The following is a 24,926-nucleotide window of genomic DNA, read 5'->3' on the forward strand; positions in this document are numbered from 1 at the left end:
GCTTTTTACCAGCACCTGCCAGCTCAGCTCAGCCCCGTGGAGCCGACGATGATAATTATGCTCTTTTTTAACTATTAACTTCAGCTACGTTCATTCACCGAATCGGTAAGTTTGCTTGAAGTTCCCTTTAAACGTTTAAGGAAGCAGCTAAAGGTCTGCTGACTTAGGTAGTTAAGTTTTCTCTTGAGGGATGTCATTCCCCACAGAGCCTGCGCCACATCGGCATCACCGTTTTTACGCATGATGGTGGTCTGACCTTTTTTTTTAGGATTATACGGTTGGTCTGGACTATAGCTTGTAGTAACGGGACCGGTAGTTGCACTCCGACTCAGAGACGGCAAAATACTTTTTGAGGCCTTGAGGTATTGGGGTTGAAAGAGTGTGGGGCATCCACGATTGACCATTTTTGCATTTAACACAACTTAAGAGGTGACCTACTAATTATTTGCATATAGACTATAGGATTATTTGTATTGGTTTACTTTACATTTTACTTGCCTAAAAACTTAACGATAAGACGAAGAAAGTTCTAAACTTGTTCGTTGAGTCATTAAAAAAAAAAAAAAAAAAAATCTTTTCCACTGTCTTCTGGTTCATAGGTAGCAACAGTCACACATAATTCCATGGCTGAAATGACTAAAATCACACATTTCCATAACACATGATCTCGAGGTCTGGAGTTGCAGACCCCTGAGTGACATGAAAGGTCTCGGTCCTCATCAGCCACAGTGGAAAAATAATCAGCTGTGACAAAAATTATCATTCAAAACTCTAAAATGTTGCAGGCATTCAGGTTAGATGTAATTTTTGCTCCTGTTCTGACTAGCATTGTTACTCTGATCCCCTCTCATTTTCCCAACCATAACATCCAAAATACTTTATATTAGGGAATCATGCAGTGGTTATACAAGTCTCTCCTTTCTCTACATAGGGTTTCCTGTCTTGGAAATTCAAGTTTTTCCACAGGCCAGGAGTGGGACCTAGAGCAGCTTAAAGGTCCAGTTTTACTCCAGGTCAGCCCTGCTTTGACAATAGATTCACAATGTTTGCTTTGTAATGTAATAAATGTATCTTAAAGCACTCCCTATGAAGGAGAGTATCTTATGGTGCATCGATATGGGTAGTCTATGTAATGACCTCACTAGCCATGTGATCCTCTTCCTCCTCCTCCTCCTCCTCCTCACTTTTTAATGAGGTTTGTAGTCCAAACTTTAGCTCAGACTGTATTGTTGGGTATTAGTTTAGTGAGGCCAGCTGTGACCAATTAAGAAATTGTTCTAAGTATAAAATACAAACAGAAAATGTTTGTGTTTTTTTTAACAATAAATTTTTACTCTTGTATTTTCTAGTTTACTTTGTCTCATCATTTACCATTTCATACTACAGTGGTTTTGGTAGGATGCACTACTGACCCCAAGAAGCATGCTCACACTCATTAATCCACCCCAGATGAGATTGTCATCTTTAGCAGCGGGCATCCATTGTCTGAGTTTAAATTCCAACATGCTGGTTTCAGTAAGAGGCTTTTGACCTCGCTATTTCTCTCACACATCTGGCGAGACACACACTATCTGCACACATCCCTCAGCAAAGTATTGGTGATCTACTAATATCTTTACCCAATGTTGCTGTATGATATTGAATTGTTTTGGATCGATGAGGGGGGGGGATCTGTAATTTAGCATTTTGACCATTTTTATAAAATGTTTTCAATTTCAGAAAGAGATTCATCTGAAATTATTTAATTCCATGCTTTTTTTTTTTTTTGCAAAATGTTTTGTCTTTAAATATGTTCATTCATTGATTACTTAATAAGCAGCAAAGTGAGATAGTGATATATTAGCTTTCCAATAAAATAATCTAGGATTTTTAACTAAGCCAAAACAGTCTGAGGCCTTGGGAACAAATCAGCCAGGTCTTTATTAAAAACGACGATCTGTGCCACATCATTTAAAGGAATACTATTGTACATGCAGGATTGGGTTCAGGTTTTTGTCCACATGAACCCACACAACATGACAAATACATAGGGAGCAAAGCTAAAATCTATGTCGATGACAACCAATAGAGGGGAACATTGCCCTCATTGCTGAAAATGAGTCTCAAATTCTTCTGTCCATTTCTTGCATCATTCTTCCATCAATTATTAACGAGACATCAAGATACCTGAACTCCACTTGAGGAAAAACCTGGCCTCTGAGGTCAGTCAGAGCCGCCTCGTCTTTTTCTGGTCTCAGACTTAGAGGAGCTGACTCAGGGTAGAGCGGATTCATTTCAAGAAGCAGCTTTTTGTTTATTTTAGTGTGTTCAGTTGAGGTGCAACAGGAGTTTTAGTTGGAAGCATACGCTTTTGAGCAGTTTCAATATCGCATTAAAGTATCAATTGCACGTAACAAACAGTACACCCTAAAATATCTCTGCTGTTCCAGGTGCTGCCCTCTATTTGAGCTTTAAAGAAATTAGTGCAGATCCATAACTGACCATGAACAAGGTTGTAAATTGAATTGACTTTGTTTTATCTCTGATATCTTCTGTGCTAACCTTAAATGTTGGTGGTGATCATAGAGTTAGGTGGGCATGTCTGCACTGCCGCATCTCTGTCTGAGCGAGTGCGAGGGCATGTAGGAGTCAAAGACATGATCTAAGTTCTAATTAAGCCATCAGTCCTGTCATCTGTCTCTGCATTCTTTGAACCAGTGTGGTTGGGAATTCTGCCCGCCGTCCTTCCATGCCCGTGCCTCAACTCCCTGCCTCCCCAATGTCAGCCGGGGATTCTGTGCCAAAAGAAATTCCCTCTGTATTACCAGTCAACAGATCCTGATCCAAGCTTGCTCGGTCAGCATCCATGCATGGTGAAGGGTTGGATAATTACAGGGGGCAACCTGAAAAGACGCAGCCATGAGCGTGCAGACAAACTCACCTCCTGATATCCTTACTCACAGCACACATGCAGGGCACACACAGGCTTAATTAGAACGCTGACAAACATTATCTGTTGCACATTTTCTTTCTTTGCATTTTTCCAAAAGAACCACCTTTTTTATTATGCATGGGATATTCTTTTGCAGTAGGTGGGGAAAAGAAAAGTCATTCTGCTGAGGGTTTCCGTCTTGCTTTGTTCCAGGATGTGCCTGCTCTTCCTTAGCTGAAGTTTACCCATCCTGAGTCTGTTGTGTTTTATTGTATATTTTACCTCTAGTTTTCTTGGAAAAAAAACGCAACAGCAGCTACATACGAAGAAGGCATAACTTTAAGCATAACTTTAAGGGTGTACATTTGCAATAGGGTTAATGTCAGGGCCATTATAAAAGTTAAATGTTTGATTATTTTTTTTTCTAAAATCCCATCTGATGTGCTTAGGGGACTATTGTTCTTTTGGAACATCTATTCATGTCTATCTAGTGGTTGTTTAGGGGTATACTTGCAAAATGGGTCCACAGCATAATGCTGCCACCACTATGCTCTTTTTGGTTTTCAGGTCTTTTTTAGGTGTGAAAGCCTTACTTTGAGTGCCCCAAATGTACTTCTAGTCATTGCATTCACATAGATCAATCTTTGTTTCACTTAATAGTGAATTTCTCCAAAAGGCATTTAGCTCATTCACATGGGCCGCCACCGTTTTCAGTCCAATATCAAGTTGTTGGGTTTTGAAACAAGGTTTAATTTCTTGGTCACCACCCGGCCTTCCATTTCATGGGGGTCCAACAGAAAGTGCATGGTTTCTCTGCAATGTCCTCTAAATATTAGTGGCAGTGTATGTGTGTGAATTGGAGAAATTCCACGGTAAATTAACATTTTGTGCCAAATTGAAGAAAAAAGAAAATTTTGGTTCTTATTTAATCGTTTAAGAGTTCAAATGCACCAAGTAGACCCAATGCGGCGTTATTGTTCAAGACCAAGTTATATTACACAAGAGCACTTTCCAAATCAGAGAAGCTGAAAAAAATAGTACATTTTCTGATTAAGGACAAACAATGTCAACAAGGAGTTTTATTTATTTTTCATTATTATTATCTCTTTTCAAGATCGGTAGAAGTCACAAAAACCCAAATTAAAGTCACCAAGTGAAACTTTAGAGTGTTGGGTTAACAGTTTATATACAGAAAGAAAAAGTGTGTGTTGTTTTTTTTTTTTTTTACTAAAAGTAAATAAACCCTGACCTGTTGTATTAGTCTTCCAAACAACAATCTACCAGTCGGACCTGCTGGTGACCTGCTGCTGGCTTTAAGCTGCCAGAGCAAATCATATAGCACATGTGAATCAAGTTCTTTATGACAAGGCAGAAGTGAATGGGAGAGCCAGGATTTTCAGTGTGTGTGTGTGTTTGTCATGTTTTGTTGAGCATACAATCCCTCGTATTTAAAGTGCTCCAGATAGCCTGCAAAGTATTGGCAATGTGGCAGAGCGGTGCAGGAAACTGGTCCTCTCATTTCTGTTAGCTAAAGTTATTGAATCAAATTCAAAGCAGTCCATGTTTAGACCTTTAAAGATATGTTAACGTACATGTGTTTGTCTGTGGTTGTTTTTTGCCCATTGGGAGCAAATGACAGGGCTGTAAAATTATATTGTTTCACCTCTGTCAATATTATTTAATTCGGATAGTGATTCATTTGCTTTTCAGTCACGGCACTTATTAAAGTACTCTGGTTAAGGTTAAAATGTGATGGTTTGGTGGTGTTTTGCAGTGGTTGGTACCTACAAAATGGTTCAATGGAATACAAAAGAGGCATGCAACAGGATCAGGAAGAAGAGTGTTTTTCTGTGAAGTAATTTTCAGGCCTAAGAGGTGACTGGCTCATCAGCTGCTTCAAATTTCCAAACAGTTATTACGGGTTTGGAGAATTAATGCTTTGATTCCAGCTTTTCTCCTGTCACATATGAATGTGCCCCACAGTGTGACTAGAATAACACCCTATAGATCTAGTCCATTTAAGTTCTCTAAATTATTCTAATATTTACACAGAGAAAAGACTAGCAGTTAGAAAACGGTTTGGTAGTTATATTCTACTTTCTTTTTGTAGATTGTTCCTATCTTGTCTCATTCTTTCTGTTTCAACCACACATCTGTTTTCACTCTTTGCAAACTTAAAGATTTAGAGATGGATGACTAATGGAGATGACATGGTAAAAGTCCTGTTTTCCTCACCTGAGGTCAACTTCTTAAAAAGATTTCTTCCCATGACTAAAACGGTCATTAACTAAATTCTTCGTATTTGTTTCACAAACTGAGACAACAAGCTTAAAGGACTATTTTCACAGGTTTGTACATGTAGGATTGAGAAAATAAGATTTGTTTTGTGTGAATGTGTCCTGACATAATGTAATTGTATACTGCTGAAGTCAACAAAAGCAGAGCTGATTTACATCATCATCATTTACACTGATAACAATAGCTGTGAAAGAAGGTTAATTACCAATTCATAAAACAAGTTGGTTATAAATATATATATATATATATATATATATATATATATATATATATATATATATATATATATATATATATATATATATATATATATATATATATATATATATATATATATATATATATATATATATATATATATATATATATATATATATATATATATATATATATATATATGCACACATAAATCTTTATTATTATTTTACATATTTCTCACACGCTGCAATTTCAGTCGTTATGGAGTATCTTGTTTGAAATCAGATTCTTAGAGAGCACCTTCGGTTTATTTTAATCCGCGTAAAGAGCCATTTGTTAATTTATTTATTTATAGTGACATCAGCATATTTTTACACCTTTTCAAAATGGAATGTGAATCTGGACATCCACGCTGCACAGATCATCATGTGCTATAATAGCATGAATGCATATTTGTATAACCTAAATTTTAAATAAAACTAATTTCCCAAAATTTCATAATTATTGTACATTTCAAGACTGATACACAGCAGCACAAAGGATTTCTGGCCTTAAGTTGATGATATTAATGTGGCTCTAAACTTATAACCTCCAATAAAATTTAGAATCTCCTTTGTAATGATGAAAAGTCAGGGATCTTTTTTGGTCTGGATTGTTTTGTTTGCATGCCATTCAAATTGGAGCAACAAAAACTCACGTATATCTGATTCTGAAATATTATCTCTTGGAAGGGTATGTTCTACCCTTACCGTGTCTTCTCTACTCTCTCTGATCAAATCAACTTCTTTTGTTACAGCTGATAATGCAAAGCGACATACGCCAGCAACAGTACAGAGAGCCTGTTTATCACTCCATGCTGGTGCACAGTTGCAATGGAAATCATGACTGATGCCAGACAGGCCTAGAGGAAGTGTGACAGAGAAATGCAAGGACTAATGACACCTGCCCATTTATCAGACTTGCTTCCCATAATGAGACATTGTCTAAACACCAACGTACAAAGTGTTGGCGTAAATCAGCCTTTCTTTTGCCAGTAATGGGCACCTCCATGAAGTCAAACAGAGGGTATGGTTCTCCCAATCACGTCGTTGTCATACATGTGCATATTATCTTCACGTCCACCAAATGTCTGATGAATGGCAGAGTATAATTACCTTAAACCTTTCTTTTGCCACCTCAGTTCTTTTCCATTGTATTTTCCCACCTTACAGAATAAGCTCATGCTCATGTGCATCACAAGGAGGTGTTCCCCAAGGCTATGACTTTGTATGTGATTTGGTGGGTTTATTGGGTAGCCTCTGCTGACATCATTTGACTTACTTGCATCATCAATGTGAAGGAAATGTTTCAGTGGACATGAAAGATTAGATAAAACTCAACATGGTGACTCAACTTTCTTCTCTTTGCAGTAAAGTTATAATAGAAGAATTAGGAAAGCTTTCCTCTTTCTTATTTTAGCTAACGTTGATATCTATAAATGTTTGTGCATTTCTTTATAAAGGATGGTGCAACCCTTTTTACACAATTTTTACTCTAAATCTGTGTGAAGGCCCATGTGGCATAAGGGTTTGAAACGGACCTACAGCCTTCAACCAGTGAGGATTGTAGTCATAATGCTAAGATGGTAAGCAGGTGTGAAGTGGGGAGAAACAGGACAAGCAGAGCTTTGTTATATCCCTCACTGGTTCTTCATTGTTGGCATATTTTATGGAATATACCAACACTGAAGAACTCAATGATCACCGTTGGACTCAACTTTTTGTAAGTGTTTGACTTGTGAAAAGCCAAGACAGCTTAAAAAGTGACTTGTCTTTGCAGCCATTATGCATGACCATCTGAAAACAGTGAACACCCTGGACAAGTTCCCAGTCTTTCATAATCTAAATCTCTACAACTTTTCTCTTCTTAGGTTGTTCCTTTTACAAAACCATGTTCACTGTTGAATAGTACAAGATATTATTTTCATAAAATTTAGAAAAAGCTTAAAATTTTTTCTAAATTTTAAGCTTTAGAAAAAAGCTTCTGAAATATTATCTCTTGCAAGGGTATGTTCTACCCTTACCGTCTCTTCTCAACAAATTTTTTTGAACTCAAAAATTGGTCTTTTTGAGTTTAATTTTTATGTGTGTGTTCTCACAAAAACCTGGTATTTTAGCATGTATAAACTTTCAAAATTCACAGATTAAAAAAAAAAGTGTTCTACAAATAAAACTTACTTACTTACTTGCAGACTTTTATTTTCATCAAAAGACAATTTATCAAGTCAGACCTATTTATTGTAATAGTTACGGCATGTTTCAGTAAAATATCCAGAAGACAAAGTCCCATAGGGCATAACTAAGATAAATGCAACAAATCTCCTTGCAAGCTATCAACAATGTAGCTGGTATCTGCTGTTATATAATTAGAAAGTCGGAGAAGTTGTTGTTGGACTTTTATTTGTAACTAAGCCGTTTCATCAATCTAAGCTATATAAAGTGTTCTCACTAGACTGTTTGCCAAACAGATGATGTTAGGTGTCACCTTTAAAAAAAAAACAAAAAAAACTTGGGAGCTCAGGCTTGATACCAAAAAGTAAAATGTCTGACAGCTCAGTGCCGATTTTGAAAGCCGACAGGGTGTTAGCCTGACCCATGATCTTCCCCTGCTGCTCCGTCACCTCACATTCAAAGGCCTGGAAGTTCCACTCATTCTTGTGTTTCCTCTTTTGTGGTCCCTTCCCTCCTTCACAACTTCATCCAGGAGGATTTCTCAGCTCAGCTGCGACATGACATCAAGAAGCCAGAAAAAGCTCCCAAACACGTTTTGCTTGTCCTTGCCTCCAAAGCCACCACAGAAGGGAATAATGTCCCTGTTTTTGTCAACCTGTTGACCGTTGCTTCTTTATTAGTGCTATATTTAGCCCTCCTGAACAAAACAGAAAATTTGACATGTCATCTGACGTCGCAGCGGCTTGTTATTGGGATGCGTCAAACAGCAGAGCAGAAGGTGTCAGGTAATTACTGTTTTAACAGCATTTAGGAAAATTCAGCACAAGTTGCTCTTCCTCCTTGAATGTGTTTTCTGGAATTTGAATTGTTTTTTGTTGTTTTTGTCCCGTCACATAAAATGACAACAGCACTGCGGGTGCTGTATTCCATAGGAATTTGTGCTGTGTTTGCTGAGATATTCTGAGAGGCGCTAATGTCCTTGTTGTATGCCACTTCTCCACCGCCTCACACTTTGTATCTGTAGCATTTGTCTGCTCTCTCTTTCTCTTTCCTCTGTCTGTACCCCCCAACCACAAAGCCATATGACTGCACCCTCCAAACCGAAGCACATGGCAGATCCGGGTGCAACTGTCATCAAAGGCAGGCTTTGAAAGGAGAAGCACTAAATTGCAATTATACAGGACTAACAGCACAGTCAGGCCAGCAATGATGGAAAGGGCACGTGGAAGACAAGTGAATGAGTTCAAAGATGTCAGTCAATGCTATAAGAAGCAGACAAAGACCTCAGACCTCTTTGATTATGTAAGGTCTGTGCTGAAAGGGGCTGCAAGTCTGTTTTAGTCATGCCTCTAGGCACGTTTTACCTGCAACAGTAACAATTTATCTTGTTTGGAGAGTGTCTTAAGTTTTGTTAGAGACCATTAGGAAACAATTAGCATCACAAACCGCCAGGAAACATGCCATACTGAGTCAAAAACAAGGTTATCAAAATGGAGTATTTAACAAAGGTACAGCCAAATCACAGATTTGTTCAAGAACAATGAATACCCACAAGGAGACCTTGTATGCTGGCTTTGATGGAAGCACCCATTGTGACTGATAGAGAAGTAAAATCATAGTTATAGTTTGATTTTGTTTTTTTAGAAAATATTAGATGACATAATTCTTACAAGATTTTAACAGGAAACCATGTTTCATTTGAAGAAAGCAAGAAAAGTAGTTACTCCCTATTAATTCATTTACTGACAGATGTAGCAGTTCCAACCCAGCTCCCATTAAGCTCCAAAGAAGCTTACTTCCTAAAGTGTGATAATGTTTTACATATTAAAAATGTTACTTTTGAGGAAAGTAAAGAACAATGGCTTTATGAAGACCAAGGCATTCAAGGACATGAGTGCACTCACGTGTCTGCGAGTGCAACTGAAGTCCACATGTTACAGTCTTTCTGTAGTGGGTTAGTCGGGAAAACCTCAGGCAAACTGGTTTGTAAAAGCATCACATTTACAGACACTGGAGGCTTTGATTGCCTCCAGTGTTGCAGTGATTGAATAAACAGTTTTTGGGGCACTTCTGTATATTTTTAAATGTAGATACTCTTTACCTGCAGGTGTTTTTTTGTTGTTTTTGTTGTTGTTTTTTTTTTAACAGAATTCACCTTCTGTCACCTGACTGATTAGCAAGTCCTGTATCCCACCACTGTACTCAATCACTCAGCTGCAGATGAAGTACTGCTGCCTCAGTGATCTGTTGGAGGTCAAACCAGGTTCTTTGGAGAAAGCCAGCATTCCCGCAGCCATGTCCAATTTGTTACTTGACACTTTCCAAAAACAGAGGCATTTAATTGTGGGTCCCATTTTCGTTTTGCTCTCTCTATCATTGCCGTTTTATTGATACGTTTTTCAAAATTTTCAGCTGCATGTGATGTTGCATGCCTGGAATGGTGTGTAAGTGGATGCTGATGTCTGTGCGCATGTCTGACTTGTAATTAGCTTTGTGCTCTGGTCTGTATGGCATTTTAACAAATGCTTCTATATTTATTTATATGGACATGCTATCAGACTGATGTTTTTGCAGAGGAACTCCATCGACCTCCTTTGCTTTCCATCCCTTTTGGATTGGGGCTATGTTTTTTTAAGCTTTGTGGTTTCTTTGTTCCCCCTTTATCTTTTTTCAGTTCTTGCAATTCTGAAAATTATGTCTCAGAAGCTTTTCATTGGCACAAGGATTTTGTCTCCCCAACTGAACTCATAAACGCATTATAATTTTTATTTTGCAGTTTGTGTAAGACACGGCTTGCCGTTGGCAGACTCCGTACCGTTCAGATGTTTGAGTGTGTCTTTGTGTGTATTTCCCCTTTATGAACAAACCATATGGAAATCAATTGTGTAGACCCTACATACATATAATACTGTGCAAAGGTTTTAAACCACTCCTTATTTCTTTATTCTTTGTTTCGAAGAGGCTATACTTTCTTGTAATCCTTATAAAGTGGTTCTGATTGAAAAATTCCTAACATCTGTACGTAAAATAAGTGGAAAAACTTTACTTTAAAGACAAGTGTTCATGAAAAAGGAGAACATTCTCTGGCCCTGACACAGGTAGCTCTAACCTTCCCAAGAAAAAAAATAAAAAAATAAAAAATAGCTTCAATATAATTGGGGTACTATCACCTCTTCATCTCGTTAATGCGGCAATTGTACAATAACCGGAACCAGACGGACCAGCCCTTATGTATGATGACCAAAACTTGGGGATTTCAGCGACCCATATTGAAAGGAGTCAGTTGAGGTAGTTCAGATATTTGATAAGGATTTCTACTGGTTGCCAATCTCTCTCTCTCTCTCTCTCTCTCTCTCATTATTTTCAATTTATGTCTATTTGAAAGGGAAGGAGAGCCCTAACTCTCTGGAGGAACTAAATTTCCCTTCTGGCCTGGGAATCCCTTGGGAACTTCCAGGATGAGCTGGAGATTTTCCCATGGGAGAAGGCGGTCTGAATTAATGTCCTAGACCTGTTATCCTCTTGAATGCAATCCTGGAGAAGTGGAAGGCAATTGAAGTAATAAAACTCCTCTCTTTGAAAAAAAAATAAAAAATCCCCAATAGAGATGCCAAGATTAGAGTCTGCTGTCAAATTTACCTTCTCAAGTTTTTGTGAAACTTTGACTTGTCAATATTTATATTCATCTGTGTGGTAAAAAGGTATTTGAAGAAGAACATTTGCAAACTTTTAAACAATGCAAAATACTGGACTCAGGACTTTTGTCCTATATTGTGTCTTTAAATATAAAGTATATAGATTTATCAATCTGGCAAAAAGAAACCAGAATAAATAATTAAAAATTTGTTGATTTTCTTGTTGCATAGCAGTGAAAACATGTGTTTTTCTACTTGCTTGGTGGTTAAGAGGATCCTTAAACAAGAATCACCCACACACATGCACAATGTGCAGGTTGACTGTTTTAGCACTGACAGACGGGGCATGTCCAGAGGGTGTGTGGGGTGTGTCTGTGGTCAGACTGACCGTATAAGACACGGCTAGGTACTCTAAAGATTTTCATTCAGCTGCACTGAAGAGCATAGATCTCAGTTTTGACTCATTTCTGTAACTTCGTTTCATGCTTCATTTATTTCATTTTATTTCTGGTTGAAAAAGAACTAGTTTGTCTTTTTGAAGTTTTATTGTCGCTCAGAACATTATTTATTCAAGTGTTTGAGTTAGAGAGAAAACTGCAGCATTTTTAAGTTTAGTATTGGTTCAGCATTATTAGTGAGTCAAGCATCCTTGCTGGGTTGCCTCAGCAACCGTGTGGGTCCACTGCAAGTCTGGGGTGAGTATGCAGCTCAGCTGGATCTTCTTCAGCATTATTTCTTTAGTTTGTTTGGCTTAAATTCTGCTACTCTGAGCCCACTTTGTCATCTACTGTTGTTTAAGGAAAACTGCACATAGAAAAGCCCATACCTAACATTTTTGTATATTTGTTATTTTTACAGGACCTGCTCATCATTTTTCAAGTAATTTGTGCAATAAAAAAATAAATAAATAAATAAATAATAATAATAATAATAATAATAAAATCTTACAGCAAACACAGACATCAGATTGCATACTTTTTGAAGTAACATCTTAAACCACAAAGTACCTAGCAGTTTGGTGGCAGGTTCAAGCCCATCATGATAATGCCAGGGTTTTGCAAATTCACAGCCCTGTAATTGTGGCTTTAAATGAAAGATCTGTGCAGAGGAAATTCTCCCTGCAAATCTTTGCGGTTTATCTTGATATTTGGCCCAATTAATGGTGTTTTATTGCAGTACGGATGACATTTAGCATTTGTTTTTTCACTATAATATTCTGGTATTAGCTAAAATATTAGTAATGTTCTGATATTTGTGCATGCTTATGCACACCCAGTATTAACAAGTAATAATGAACTTGATGATTGCACCTGTCATGCAATTCAGTAGATCAAGAGGGAAAAAGTGAAAAAGAGCCAGTTGATTTGTTGGGTTATCATAATCATAGTCAATTTTTACATTTGAGCGGATATTTAATTTTATTTATATTTCAAAGTCAAAAGGCATATTTTGTCAACCCCTATAATTGCGTTTTAGTACAAGGTCTATTTATAGGTTCATATATGGACGTTTCATCACATTTTACAAGATTGTGATATTAATCATAAAAGTTGCTGTATGCACATAAAACTTTAATCATCATTGGTTTGCTCATAAGTCCTTTAAACAAATACACATGTGGAGAAATCTGTGAATCTCAAATGTCCATGCCTGAAGCTTGGAATCAGAAAACACTGTTTCCAGGGTCAGCTGATGTCACGTGTCGAGAAAGTCAGCATGCGTTAGCAAATGAAGGTGTTGCAGGATGAATCATTGGATGAACTGTATGTATGAGCATCTGCAGCCCAAAAATAGCTGCAGAAGATCCCTGGTTCATTCACAGGAGTGCACAAAAAGCTCCTGAATCATAGTAAATGTTATTTACAGCTCCAAGAGGTGCTTCTTACCGATCTGTGTCCACAGTCTCTGGACTTTTGATCACTAGCAAAAATGACTCAGCTGTTATGAACATGTACTGTACTAGTTTGCTCCAAAGGGATGGTTATATTTAAGGTGTCATGTCATTGTTTTTTTTTCTTTTTGTGTAATATTTACGCTTCCAAAATGGTACATTTATGTCCACCTTGTTTGCTCTGCTGCAGATCATATACACATAGAAGAATACATTTAAGAAGATGAGGAACCACCTTTGCTGCTCAACTCTCGTCCTTCTCGCGGTATAATTCATTACTTTCATATGTTTTAATATATGCAAATATGTTTGCACCTCCCCTCACTCTGACTTATGTTTCTTCCAGGTGATAGGCTGTGGTGGGACTGCAGTGGTGCAGTGTTGGTGGGGAAACGGGTGTGTGTGTTTGCAATGCCCTGCAGGCCAGGAGCCATCAAAGGTGAGCGAATGAGCCAAAAGAATTGTTGAACTTTTTTTAAATGGTAAATTAATTTTCTCTTCTCCGTGTTGTTCACTATGCTTCCTTCAATACATCTCCCATTGCTTTTATAATCCAAATAAAATATAAATGTGATGAAATGTGCTTATGCGTGTTTTTAACCCACAGAATATACAGTAAAAAGCATTGGTTCATTCACTATAAATAAACAAACAACAAAAAAATTATTTTATTACTTTGATCATATTTACAATGTATTAACACCCCTTCATCCTTTAAACAGCTTGAGATCCCACCATTCCACCATTTCCTCCACTTGTGATGTGTGTATGTAGCCTGAAAAAGTATAGTGACCAGAGAACAGTTTTCCATATCCACTATAAGGCTTTTGACAAATGTTAAACTGGACATCTTAAGGCATTCTTTCAACAATAGGTTTCTTTTTGTACATCGTTAGTGTAAAATAAGTTGAAGGTTGTGTTGTAAAATAGGACAAAATGTGAAAAAGCTCAAAGGGCACTGCACGTTTAAATAAGATCAAGAGTTGTTCCCTTAAATAAATTTTAATTGCTCCTATTTACTGCCAAAAACTGTATAACATTTTATCAGTAAAATCATGAAGAAAATATAAAACACAAACTTTCTTAGGTAAACTTGACATTGTACAGCTCAAGAAAGAGGCTCTATTGTGTCTTTTTTCCGTTTTATCTTCTAGTGTTTGAAGTCTTTTCTTTCTCTTCAGGCTTGTGGGAAGATCCAGAGTTCAGCTGAAGACGTGAAATGTCAGTTCTGCCCTCCTGGGAGCTTTTCAGATACAGTCGACTCTGAGCGCTGCCGTCCACACACATCCTGCGAGATCCTGGGCAGAAACGTTTCAGTGTCTGGCACTTTGACCTCGGACGCTGTCTGTGGCGACTGTCTGCCTGGGTGAGTACTGCTGCTTCTGTCTCGCTGCTGCTCCACATGCGCCCACAATTTAAACTGGTCTCACTTTAATTTTGTTCCTTTTTCTGTTTTGTTTTGTTTTGTTTTGTTTCCCTCATCCAGATTTCTCTCTCCTGATGGAGGACAAGTTTCCACTCAAAGTGGTTGCATAAAAAGTAATATTCTGCACCCCTTCATTTGCTCCCTGGTGTTTATAGGCATCTACTCCTCTGATTCATTTAGCTATTCTTGTCTCTGTTCCCCAGCTGAATTGCATGTCAGAAAGGTTCGCACTGTGGGAAAAGGTTCCTCCAATGGGGCAGGAGGACCAGCCAATAGTACGGTGGTTCGAAGCGCCGAGGAAAAGACGGCAGAGTACGCTGTGTTCGCATTGGTGCCTGTCTTCTGCATAATAGGCCTATTGGGCATCCTGATCTGCAACATCTTGAAGAAGAAGGGATACAACTGCACTGCTGAGAAGGAGGGGAGAGACGAAGAGACTGCTACACCTCAGAAAGAAGGTGAGAAAGACAAAAAAGTGCAACTTTGACCACATAATGTCATTCAATTCTGATGTGCTCTAAAGGCATCAGCACTCAGAGGAAGTGGGGGCTTTTTTTAATGCCATACAATAGTCAATTCAACAGAGCAGAAAAGTTAAGATGGGAAAATCAAATGAGGTAGACAGAAATCAATAAATTCTATTAAAAGTTTAAAATGGGAAAAACTGAAAAAATGATTAAGGGTGTGGATGAGGATATTGATTCATCACACCCACTCTATGCACTTGGTACCGACTACTTTTCAAAAGAACAGCCACTTTGAGATTTTATTTCTAAGCATAATTCTTAGCCTTTGACCCACTTACACGCAAAAAAGAGCTTTGAAAGTTGGTGATATGAGGCAGTAATTGACATTACAATTACAATATCGAGGTCACCCACACTGCTTTGCATGTAATGTGGTAAATAGCACCAACTTCTTCATTATTCTCCTTTTGGATTTGGTGTACTGTGGTTGTCGGGTTCTTATTCTTGCAAAACACATGGGATGGATTGTGTTTTCCACAGGGAGTTGAAAGGACAAATCCTAAAGATTGTATTGAGAGATGGCATAAAAAAAAAAGTTTATCTAATGTAAGAAACAATCTAAACATTTGGATTGTCTACAAACTGAAACCTGATTGTAATCCAGCATCCATGAAAAACAAAGGCCATATAAAAAGGGTAATATTTAGTCATTAATTACCTTGGTTGTTTATTAGTTCTATCTGCTGCCAAGGAAGAAAGAGAGGTCCTTTAAAATGTGAGCCTTAACAGATTTAAAGCTGGCCAAGCTGGCTTCTTCTGTTCTCACCTGATGGTGCAAAGCAGAGCCAAAGAAGTATTATGACCTACCAGGAGTGTCAGCTGGGAGCTCAACAGATCCTGTTAAAAGGCTGCTTATGTCTGCACAACAGCTGTTGCTTTTAGGTTTCTTAGTGACTGACATGGAGGAACATGTAGGAATCATTGAACCTTTGCCCCAAGATGGGGAGAAGAAAACAATAGAATTGAAAATTGTGCAAAACGTCATATTAAACAGTTAAAATGAAATAAAAAGCACGTTTAGAACATAGTAATGAACATGTGTCCACTTTAGACTTTATATTATTCTGTAGTGCTTTGCAACATTGATACTTATCTGTGGTTTTGTGTTCTGTGAAGTGACAGACAAAATGGATAGCTTTTCTTGCTTCCTACAAACGTTGACAGAGCCTTTCACTAAGATAAATGTCTGCTCAATGTGATTAAAACCCAGTTTTATAAGCATAGAGGATGCCATTTAACAGTGGCAAGTGCTTCAGGTATCAGCGATGTCTGGTTTTTGTGTTTGTGTAGCTCACAGGTGTCAAACTCTAGTCCTCAAGGGCCGCTGTCCTGCAGTTTTTAGATGTGCCACAGGTACAAAACACTGGAATGAAATGGCTTAATTACCTCATTCTTGTGTAGATCAGTTCTCCAGAATCTTGCTAATGACCTAATTATTCTCTTCAGGTGTGGTGCAGCAGAGACACATCTAAAAGTTGCAGGACACCGGCCCTTGAAGATTGGAGTTTGACACCCCTGGTGTGGTTGTTGCCTCAAAATTTAAATTGCTCCTGATACTGCAAAGGAAACTGAACCTGAACCTTGTTCTCTCTCCAGCTCCCTCATTTCTTCCGTCTCCTCTCTATTTATCATAAGTTTCAGTTGTATCTGAAAAAGAACCTGACACCACCAAAGCCTCTCTCCTTTCTCAGTCAGATCAATTATTTAATCAGCTCATTTACCTCATTGTTAATGTCTTCTGTTTCATTCTTCTTGGTCAGGACGTTTTAGTTGCTGTCTGCTCTCAATTCTAAGACTGTTTTTATTTACAGTGAAAGAAAAGCTGATGCACATTCCAACGATGGAATGCACATTCATTCTTTCAGGTCTTTTCAGGTCTTGATGCAGCTAGCTATGAATAGACTGTGCTATGCTAAGTGAGTTAAAGGAGAGTAGGAAAGTGTTAATGCAGGGAGTCAGGTGAAAATGACGAAAAACAGGAAACATGAGAAAGTGAGCAATGGAAAAATTAAGAGCACAAAGCAGAAAACCTCATTAACAAAACCTGTTCCTGTTTCTTTGTCAATGCTGCTACATTATGCACTTGTGACAGTCTGTCAGTCTCATGATGTCTTTGCTTGGCTAAAGTTAGACAAACTTCTTACTTCTGCACTTTTCTGACCGACTCTGTCAGGGAGAATACCCCAGAGGCTGAATTACAACAAGCCATTTGCCTTGTAGGACTAAAGCGGACTTGCTAGCAGCTCTGACAAGCTGGACTTACAAATTTCAGGTGTAGAGGCATTAATGGAAGTAATATCTCTAAATCTATGTTCAGGCAGAGTAATGACTCATTACAAAACTCTAGTTCTCCAGTTCTCAGTCAGATGCTGCAGTTGAACTTGATCAAAGAGTCGTGGTGTTAATAGCAGATAAAGAGTGCCACTCTGTGAGAGTGATGCTGTTATTTTTCCATAGCAACAGTCACTGTAGAGACAGACCTATTGTTACGCTCTGACAACAGCCTAATGCTGCTGATGTAAGAGATAGAAATAAAACTCTACACACACAGAGACATATATACTCAGAGACATTTCCAAACAATACAGTTGGAGTTCACACTTGGCTCAGTGTCGCTTGGCATTTCACACTACAGTGCACTGAACGCACCAACACACCGAGCTCTGTGTGCTCCAGCAGTGCTGAATGGAGGAGAACTGCTGAGTGAGTCTATTCTGTCCCCCCCAGGCCCTCGCTACCTTCTCTCACTATCCTCATCTATTATGGGATGGGGTTGCCATGGATGCATTTATATTCTTTGCAGTTAATCTGTCCTTGTCTATCCTCATCAGACAGAACAGCTCAGTATGAGTGACTTTGGGACTCCTATTTAAAAAAAAAACAAAACACAAAAACTTTGCTTACTATTTGCCCTCCTATATGGAAAAACATTTCATCTGTGATAAAAAAGGGTTCTTTTTCAGACTAAAAACACATACTTTTGCTTACCAGATATTTTATCACTTTAGCTGCTGGTTATAATGGTTGCATTCATCTGTGTGGGAAGTGGGTGAGCTGCCAGATCTGTAGCACCCTCCAGTGGTGGGTCAAGGTCAAAACAACTGTTAAAAAAGTTAGTAGTAACTGTGTTGATATTTTATGTTACCAAGGATTTGGCCATTGTTGACTGTCCAGTAACAATGGCTACTGTGATGAATGATCCTCTGCCATTGGGCAATACGCTGTAACTTACAGTTGAAACCAGGTATTTACATAATTATGCTGAATAAAAAAAGACCCTTTTTTCTCACTGTCAAAAGATTAATCAGACCAAACCTCCCTTGTTTTAGGATGGAATTGCCAAAATTATTTCTATTTGCTAAATACCAGAAAACCTTGGGGAAACATTTTGCAACTTTGTTCGAACTCAGAAGTTTATCTACATTTGGGCGGTATCCAAAATAATTGTCTTCAACTGTATGGTTAGGTTCCAACCTTTTGGGCTTCCTGTCACAAGCTTCTCACAATAGTTTGCTGGAGTTCTGGACAATTCCTCTTGACAGAGCTGATGTAACTGAGAGCATTTTGTAGGCCATCTGACTCGCAACTTGTGTTGAACTTGGGTTGAAATCAGGGCTTTGTGATGGCCACTCCAAAACACTGACTTTGCTGTCACATTGATACTTGTTGGCTGTTTACTTAGGATTACTTATTGTCCATTTGGAAGACCAATCTGTGCCCAAACTTTAACTTCCTTGCTGATGTCTAAAACTGTTGCTTCACTATTTCTACATATAATCTTCTTTCCTCTTGATGCATTCTGTTTTATGAGTTAGCTAATATGTTTCCCCCTGTCTTTTAGGTCACAACTGCCCCTACATATCTGATGACCTGAATGAAGACACAATCAGTGTTCTGGTTCGCCTCATAACAGAGAAGAAAGGTATATAACACATCCGATTTGATCTGAGCTTGTAGTGCAATCTTATTAATCAAGTAACAACCAAAGGAACAACTTTTCGCTCCCTGGTCGATTTCTTTAGGTTTTGCTACCTGTAAATTTCAGATCTGACAAATGTTAATATCAAACAAAAATAACCTTAGTTTATATTAGATTATTTAATCTTGTCAGAGAAAATTTTTTTATCCATATCAGCCTGCCCCTCTGTGAAAATGTGGTTACTGCTTTAAATGTAATATGCGCTTTTCTTGTTGGTAACCACTTTCAATTATTTATTTACATTATTGTGGAGGATATCTTGTTTTTCCTTTAACTTCAGAGCTGGATTTTCTGCTTTTGTCACCTACTTCATAACACGAGTGAGCTTTAGCTGTAGATCCCAGTTGGATCATTGGACATTCTCAGAATTTTCTGCTAAAGAGCAGCTCCAGATCATCACACTGCCTCCATGTTTTGTTCATGGTCTTGCTTTTCTAAGTTCCAAATAGCAGAATATACACGTTCCAGAACATTTTTCATTTCAACTTCCACTTTTGTCTTGTCAGTCCACACAATATTTTTCCTAAAATATTGTCCTCAAAATTTTGTGATTACTTTATTTCAAAGGGCTGTGCTCATTCTAATAGCTTTTGCTTCAAAACTTGCAATTTCCATTTGAAAATAACCTCTTATATTTCAGTCAAGTTACTGTGTATTTGTCTGATCATTTGAAACATGAGTATTAAACACAGACCAAAAACAAGAAATATTTAAGAGGGAAATAATTCTTCAAAGCACTTCGTACTGGTAACCCAAATCATCTTTTACTTTTTTAACATGATCTAATTTTATGTCAAGCAGAATGTGAAAACATTAAGAGGTGGTGTTTCAATAAGCTGATATTGTCTCTGTTTCAGAAAATGCTGCTGCACTGGAGGAACTGCTGCTGGAGTATGAGAGCAAACAGATGAGCAAAGGCTCATCAATCAAGTAAGTGTCACACACACACACACACACACACACACACACACACACACACACACACACACACGCACACACACACACACACTGACAAACCCTTACATGCTTTCACTAAGCTGTGCTCCTTGAGGTCAGATTTAACAAGAAGTCAACTTCACTCCTGTGTTTTTCTCTCTAATCACATTTACTAATGATATTTGTAATTCACAGTTTCCTTAAACTTTTTAAACAAAAACACATAGTTTCAAAAGATGTATTGACCCTTCAGACTGCTTTGGCTGCATTTTCTGAGTAGGAGCAGTTTGAAGCTTGGCAGTGACTCATTCGCACAGGTCTGCAGCGAACATCTTACACAGTCATAAAAACTGTCCAATTATGAGACTTCAACAGTCATTTGGTCTCTGAGCTCACTGCTGGTCACTGGTCACAAAACTTATAAAGGTCTCAACTTTTACACGACCAATGGTGGTTGTGGTTGGAACTTTGGTTGCTGTGGCTTTAAGAATCACTCAAGTAGTCAGAAGTAAATTCAAAATGTCAGTTTACACCACTGTGCCTCTCTATTTTCTTACATGAGATTTTGCTTATTTTTTAAACACATGTTAACATTTCAGCCTGGAATAATAGTGAAAAAGATCTTGTTATAAAATCTGTTTGTAGTTAAGCACTAAAGGAACTACTCAGAGAACATAACCATTCCTTGGATATAAATTTGGTGTGAGACCTCAAGTCTTTCTAGTTTACTGTTCAAATCCTGCATTTATTTTTAAATGTTACAGATGCATTCACAGACAGTATGTGTAATTATGTCATGATTTAAAGGACCTTCGGACTGTCACTGCTGGCTTTTAATTTAAACACTACTACAGATAGCATGATCTCCTTCTTTTGTGCACAGAACATATTATGTTGTAGAGTTTAGTAAGCTGTAAAGTGCATTTAAACTAAACTGAGTTGCACTATTGTGCTGTCCAGATAACAGAATTAATAGAAAGAAATCATTTTAAAAACTGTTAGAAAACTGCAGCCTGTCAAAGTCATCTAACCAAATAAAGGACTTTATTTTAGTCATCTTTGGATTCTGACCTACCCTCCACCCCCTTTTTTGTGTTCAGCTCTGATTTATTGGATTTGCTTTTAGTGTGAAAAATTGTGTGTAAACCAGTGATTGGAGGTCTCAGTGGCTGGAGCTGGTACGCTGTTTCTCAATGGGGCCACAGAAACACATAGCTACAGTTTCAGGAACATTCTGACACACACACAATGTCCACACACAGTTCTGGAAACCTTTTAGATAGATGCAGAACCCATGGAAGGGGCAATGTGGGGGTCAATCTCTTGCAGCAATAACAGAGACAAACAATAGTCTGTCTCTATTTTGCTCTTTACCTTAATCAGCACCATATAACAATAAAGAGACCTTCACTTCTTTAACATCAAAATTGCTGTATGTCTACACAGTCAATGTGTAGAGCTACTTCCTGAAACAATTAAACTTCATCTTGTGTTCTTTGCCTTGTTGGTATACACAAGCAGATCTAAGACATCCAGGCTCTGTGCTGGAATAGAGACCCATATAAAACATGCAGGGTAGGGGTACTTGAGGACCAGGTTTAGAAACCGATGAACTAGATGGGAGAGTGAGAGGAGTTGGCCCATCATAGGACAGAAATCTGTACATTTAGGATCACTGCAAAACAAGGCTGATTCATAAAATTTATGAATTAAAAATGATGATTGTAGTCATCTTGTGATTAGACCTAGGTTTGAATAAACTTTTTGACCATTTTTCCTCCCTTTCTCACCAACAGGTTCCCGATGCTGTCTCCCTTGTCCACCTTCCGCTCCATCCCCAAGTCTTGCCCTCATCAGTCCCACCTCCACACCATCTCGGGTCTCTCCGGTCTCGCTCCCAAACACGGCTACCGTTGCTCCCGCTGCGCTCAGAGAAAGTGGCCTCCTGTTCTCATTCCTCCCCTGGATTCTCTCAAAGACCCTCTGAAGCCCCCACAGGGCCTCACGCTGCCCTCCTTGGACACACCTGTTGACCAGCAGAAGAACCCTCTACTGGGGGCTGGTTGCGTAGACACTCATCACCCCCAAGCCGCTGTTGTGTCAAAACCTGTTCAGAACAAAGTGGACAGCAGTGAAGGGAGGGAGAAGAAAGAAGGAGAGGTGTTGTCTGTTGGGAGGTGAGTTTGGCTAAATGCATTGCTATGTTGTTGTTTTTTTTTTTTTTTTTAGTTATTTCTGGTTTAAAGTCTTCTTCAACTTCACATCGGAACTCTGAAAATTGGCCAGAACAGCACTCTGTTTAAAAGCTTTGCCTTACAGTTTCAGATTAACTATTCTGGTTTCTTTAGGTGTTTTTGCATTTGTCTTTCTGACACTAACTTTGGATAACTTTCTGTTTTTGATTTAAAGATTTCAAGTTGCTCACATACCTGAGTACAAGCCCGTTACCACAGAAACCAAAACGTCATCTCAGGAGCAAAGAAACTCCCTGTTTGGTGGAAAACATTTCCCCTCCTGTTCATCATCTGCCTTCAGGAGGTACAGTCATAAAAACTCAAAAGGACACCATGTGTCATCACTTTCTTTCTGATTCTTGCTTCAATCTATGTCTCTGCTGTTTCTTTATACTTGATTAAATGGTGAATGTGTGTTGAATTGATTGTCAGTTCTCTGAGATTGAATATAAATAACACAATATAACTCGTGTATTGATTATGACAAAAAAAAAATTAAATGTTGGATAAAAAGACAAGTAACCATCTTCTCCAACTGTCTGACTATGTCAGGTTACTCAAAGGTACAGAGATCATTTTTCTTTTTGTGAAATGACAAAATAATAGGAGTGAGAATATCTTGGAAAACCATTTAATGCTTCTTCAAACTGAGAAGTCAACTTTCTCAAGTTAAATAATTTGAGAAAGTACAGATTATGATGTTCTGGCTTTGTGATCTTCTGGTAGGTTATTCAAGACATTTTGTGTTAAGTTTAGGCACAGCATTTGGGAACAATATCTTAGAGACATTGCACTCAGACTCGCCACTTATTAAATACTTTTATCTGTCCTGCAGATTAAAAACTTTTAGAGCGAAGACAGTGCTTCAGAATCTGTCCCAATCCAATATATTAAGATACAGCTATAACAAGCCTTCAGTGCTGTTGCATCATTAGCAAATGATTTCAATGGCTGATTAACATTACCATTTCCTTTGTCTTATCAGATAAAAAGATGCAGAGAGGCTGCATGATCATCCTACCTCGTGAAAGAAGACTTCAATATCTGATGGCAGCTTAAACGCCAGGATGGAGATGCTCTTCAGAAAACTTAACCTCCACCTGCTGGAAGAAGAAGGAATTGCTTCTCATCGCATGATGAGACGATTTCTTGACAGCTTGATCTTATGCTGCTCAAAGCTTAACGCCCAGTCAGCAACGGTGCTGGAAAGCTAATGAGTTTAATGCAGGAGGAGGATTAGTTTAAACTAAACATCAATGAAACAAAAGATGCAAAATCACCAATTTTTACAGATCAAAATATGGTGGTTCTGCTGCTTTGGAATCAACTTTTGTGACTACAAAAGTTGTTTTCCTCAGCTGTTTCAGACAGCTGTTTTCCTCCAAACAGCTGTCTGTTCGGAGGAAACCAGACAGCACAACACCATCAAAAAAAAACAACATAAATAATCTTTGCAACCATGTGCCACATAGATTAGAGGTAACAATGTATTTGTTAACAACTGGTTCATGCAAAAAATGGCTTGTTCTTCTCTTTGGTTTGCATAGAAATTACAGATGTATTAAGGATTTGATTTGTTCTTTAATCTGTTGAATGTATTAACAGAAACTCATTGTATGCACTGAAGTAAATTTATCCGGTTGGAGGGTTTAAACCTGAGCTCTGAATTTTACATCTTTAAAGGTCAATATTTGATAAATGGCTAGCTATTGGAAATCTGTCACAATCCCAGGGTTAAACGTTTCTTATCGAGTTGTGCCATGCAATTATCTATGCTGATGCCAGATCAACAGAATCATTTCAGTCTTCCAGATTATAAACAAGGGCTCAGCATGTTTCAGAGCTCCTTAGGTAACTTGTGAAAGTCTTTTAAAAAAGTTCAAAAATGTTGCTACCTGTCAGACAGATTTTTTCTTCATGCGATAACATCACAGGCCTCCAAATTTTATATTGGGTCACATTGAAGCAGCTTTTGTTGTATCAATTATTGATTTAAGCCCTGATAAAAGACACATTTTCTTTTCAACTCTTGTATAGTTGAGATGCTTAAATGATCAATTCAATTCAACAACTTCCCAAAAGCAGAATTAAGAACCTCTTGGTACGTTTTAGTTTTTAGATAGAGTCCAGTGTGGACCCAGGTTTAGTTGGAAAGGAGTTTTTTTTGTATATTTTCACTACATTTAAATGATATTGCAGCTCAAATCTTCTTGTAAGCAGCAAATATCGTTTTGGACCACAGGTGAAAAACTAAACATTGAGAAAGACCACAATTAAAAAACAAAACATGTATATAGGTGTAAATATGTAAATGAGACTGAGCGCATACACAAGTAAACTCTTGATTTTGATTTTATACTCTAACACATAGTACGCATGAGGTAATTCAGGGGTGAACAGCTGCACTGCACCAGTGACAGGATTCTGTCATTCATATAAGCTGAACTGCTGTCTGAAATGGTTTTCTACCCTTAATCTAGGGTTAAACATATCAGTGTTTTTTTTTTCTCTCATCTTGAGAGAAACTCACAAACTCACATTTTAGTTCCTTAATAAACTAACAAACTGCAGGTAGTCCGGACTCTTCAGCAGGCTTTAGTTTACATTCTCATAGGTTTCCAAGATTGTGCTATTATCAGATTTAATTACTTTATTATGCTCATATTATGCTGTTAAAAATA

The 24,926-nt window shown here is 38.0% G+C and overlaps 1 protein-coding gene across 1 annotated transcript; it reads left to right on the plus strand.

The window, feature by feature from the left end:
- relt (RELT TNF receptor) lies at positions 1–24,800 on the plus strand. The gene is made up of 12 exons (XM_044119037.1): positions 1–105; positions 932–1,013; positions 13,334–13,408; positions 13,490–13,582; positions 14,325–14,509; positions 14,630–14,682; positions 14,773–15,027; positions 18,938–19,018; positions 19,933–20,005; positions 21,808–22,188; positions 22,421–22,549; positions 23,231–24,800. Exons 3-12 carry the CDS (start codon positions 13,367–13,369, stop codon positions 23,232–23,234), a joined length of 1,296 nt encoding a protein of 431 aa, XP_043974972.1. The 5' UTR covers positions 1–105; positions 932–1,013; positions 13,334–13,366; the 3' UTR covers positions 23,235–24,800.
- The last annotated feature ends 126 nt before the right edge of the window (positions 24,801–24,926 follow it).

Source organism: Gambusia affinis, linkage group LG06 (assembly GCF_019740435.1).
Source record: "Gambusia affinis linkage group LG06, SWU_Gaff_1.0, whole genome shotgun sequence".
NCBI lineage: Eukaryota > Metazoa > Chordata > Actinopteri > Cyprinodontiformes > Poeciliidae > Gambusia > Gambusia affinis.

Excerpts from the sequence above, each read along its gene's own strand:
- relt (XM_044119037.1), top strand. The coding sequence starts at position 13,367 with ATGAGGAACCACCTTTGCTGCTCAACTCTCGTCCTTCTCGCG. Across the intron at positions 13,583-14,324 it reads CAGGCCAGGAGCCATCAAAG|GCTTGTGGGAAGATCCAGAG; the intron begins GTGAGCGAATGA and ends CTTTCTCTTCAG. Across the intron at positions 14,683-14,772 it reads TCAAAGTGGTTGCATAAAAA|CTGAATTGCATGTCAGAAAG; the intron begins GTAATATTCTGC and ends TCTGTTCCCCAG.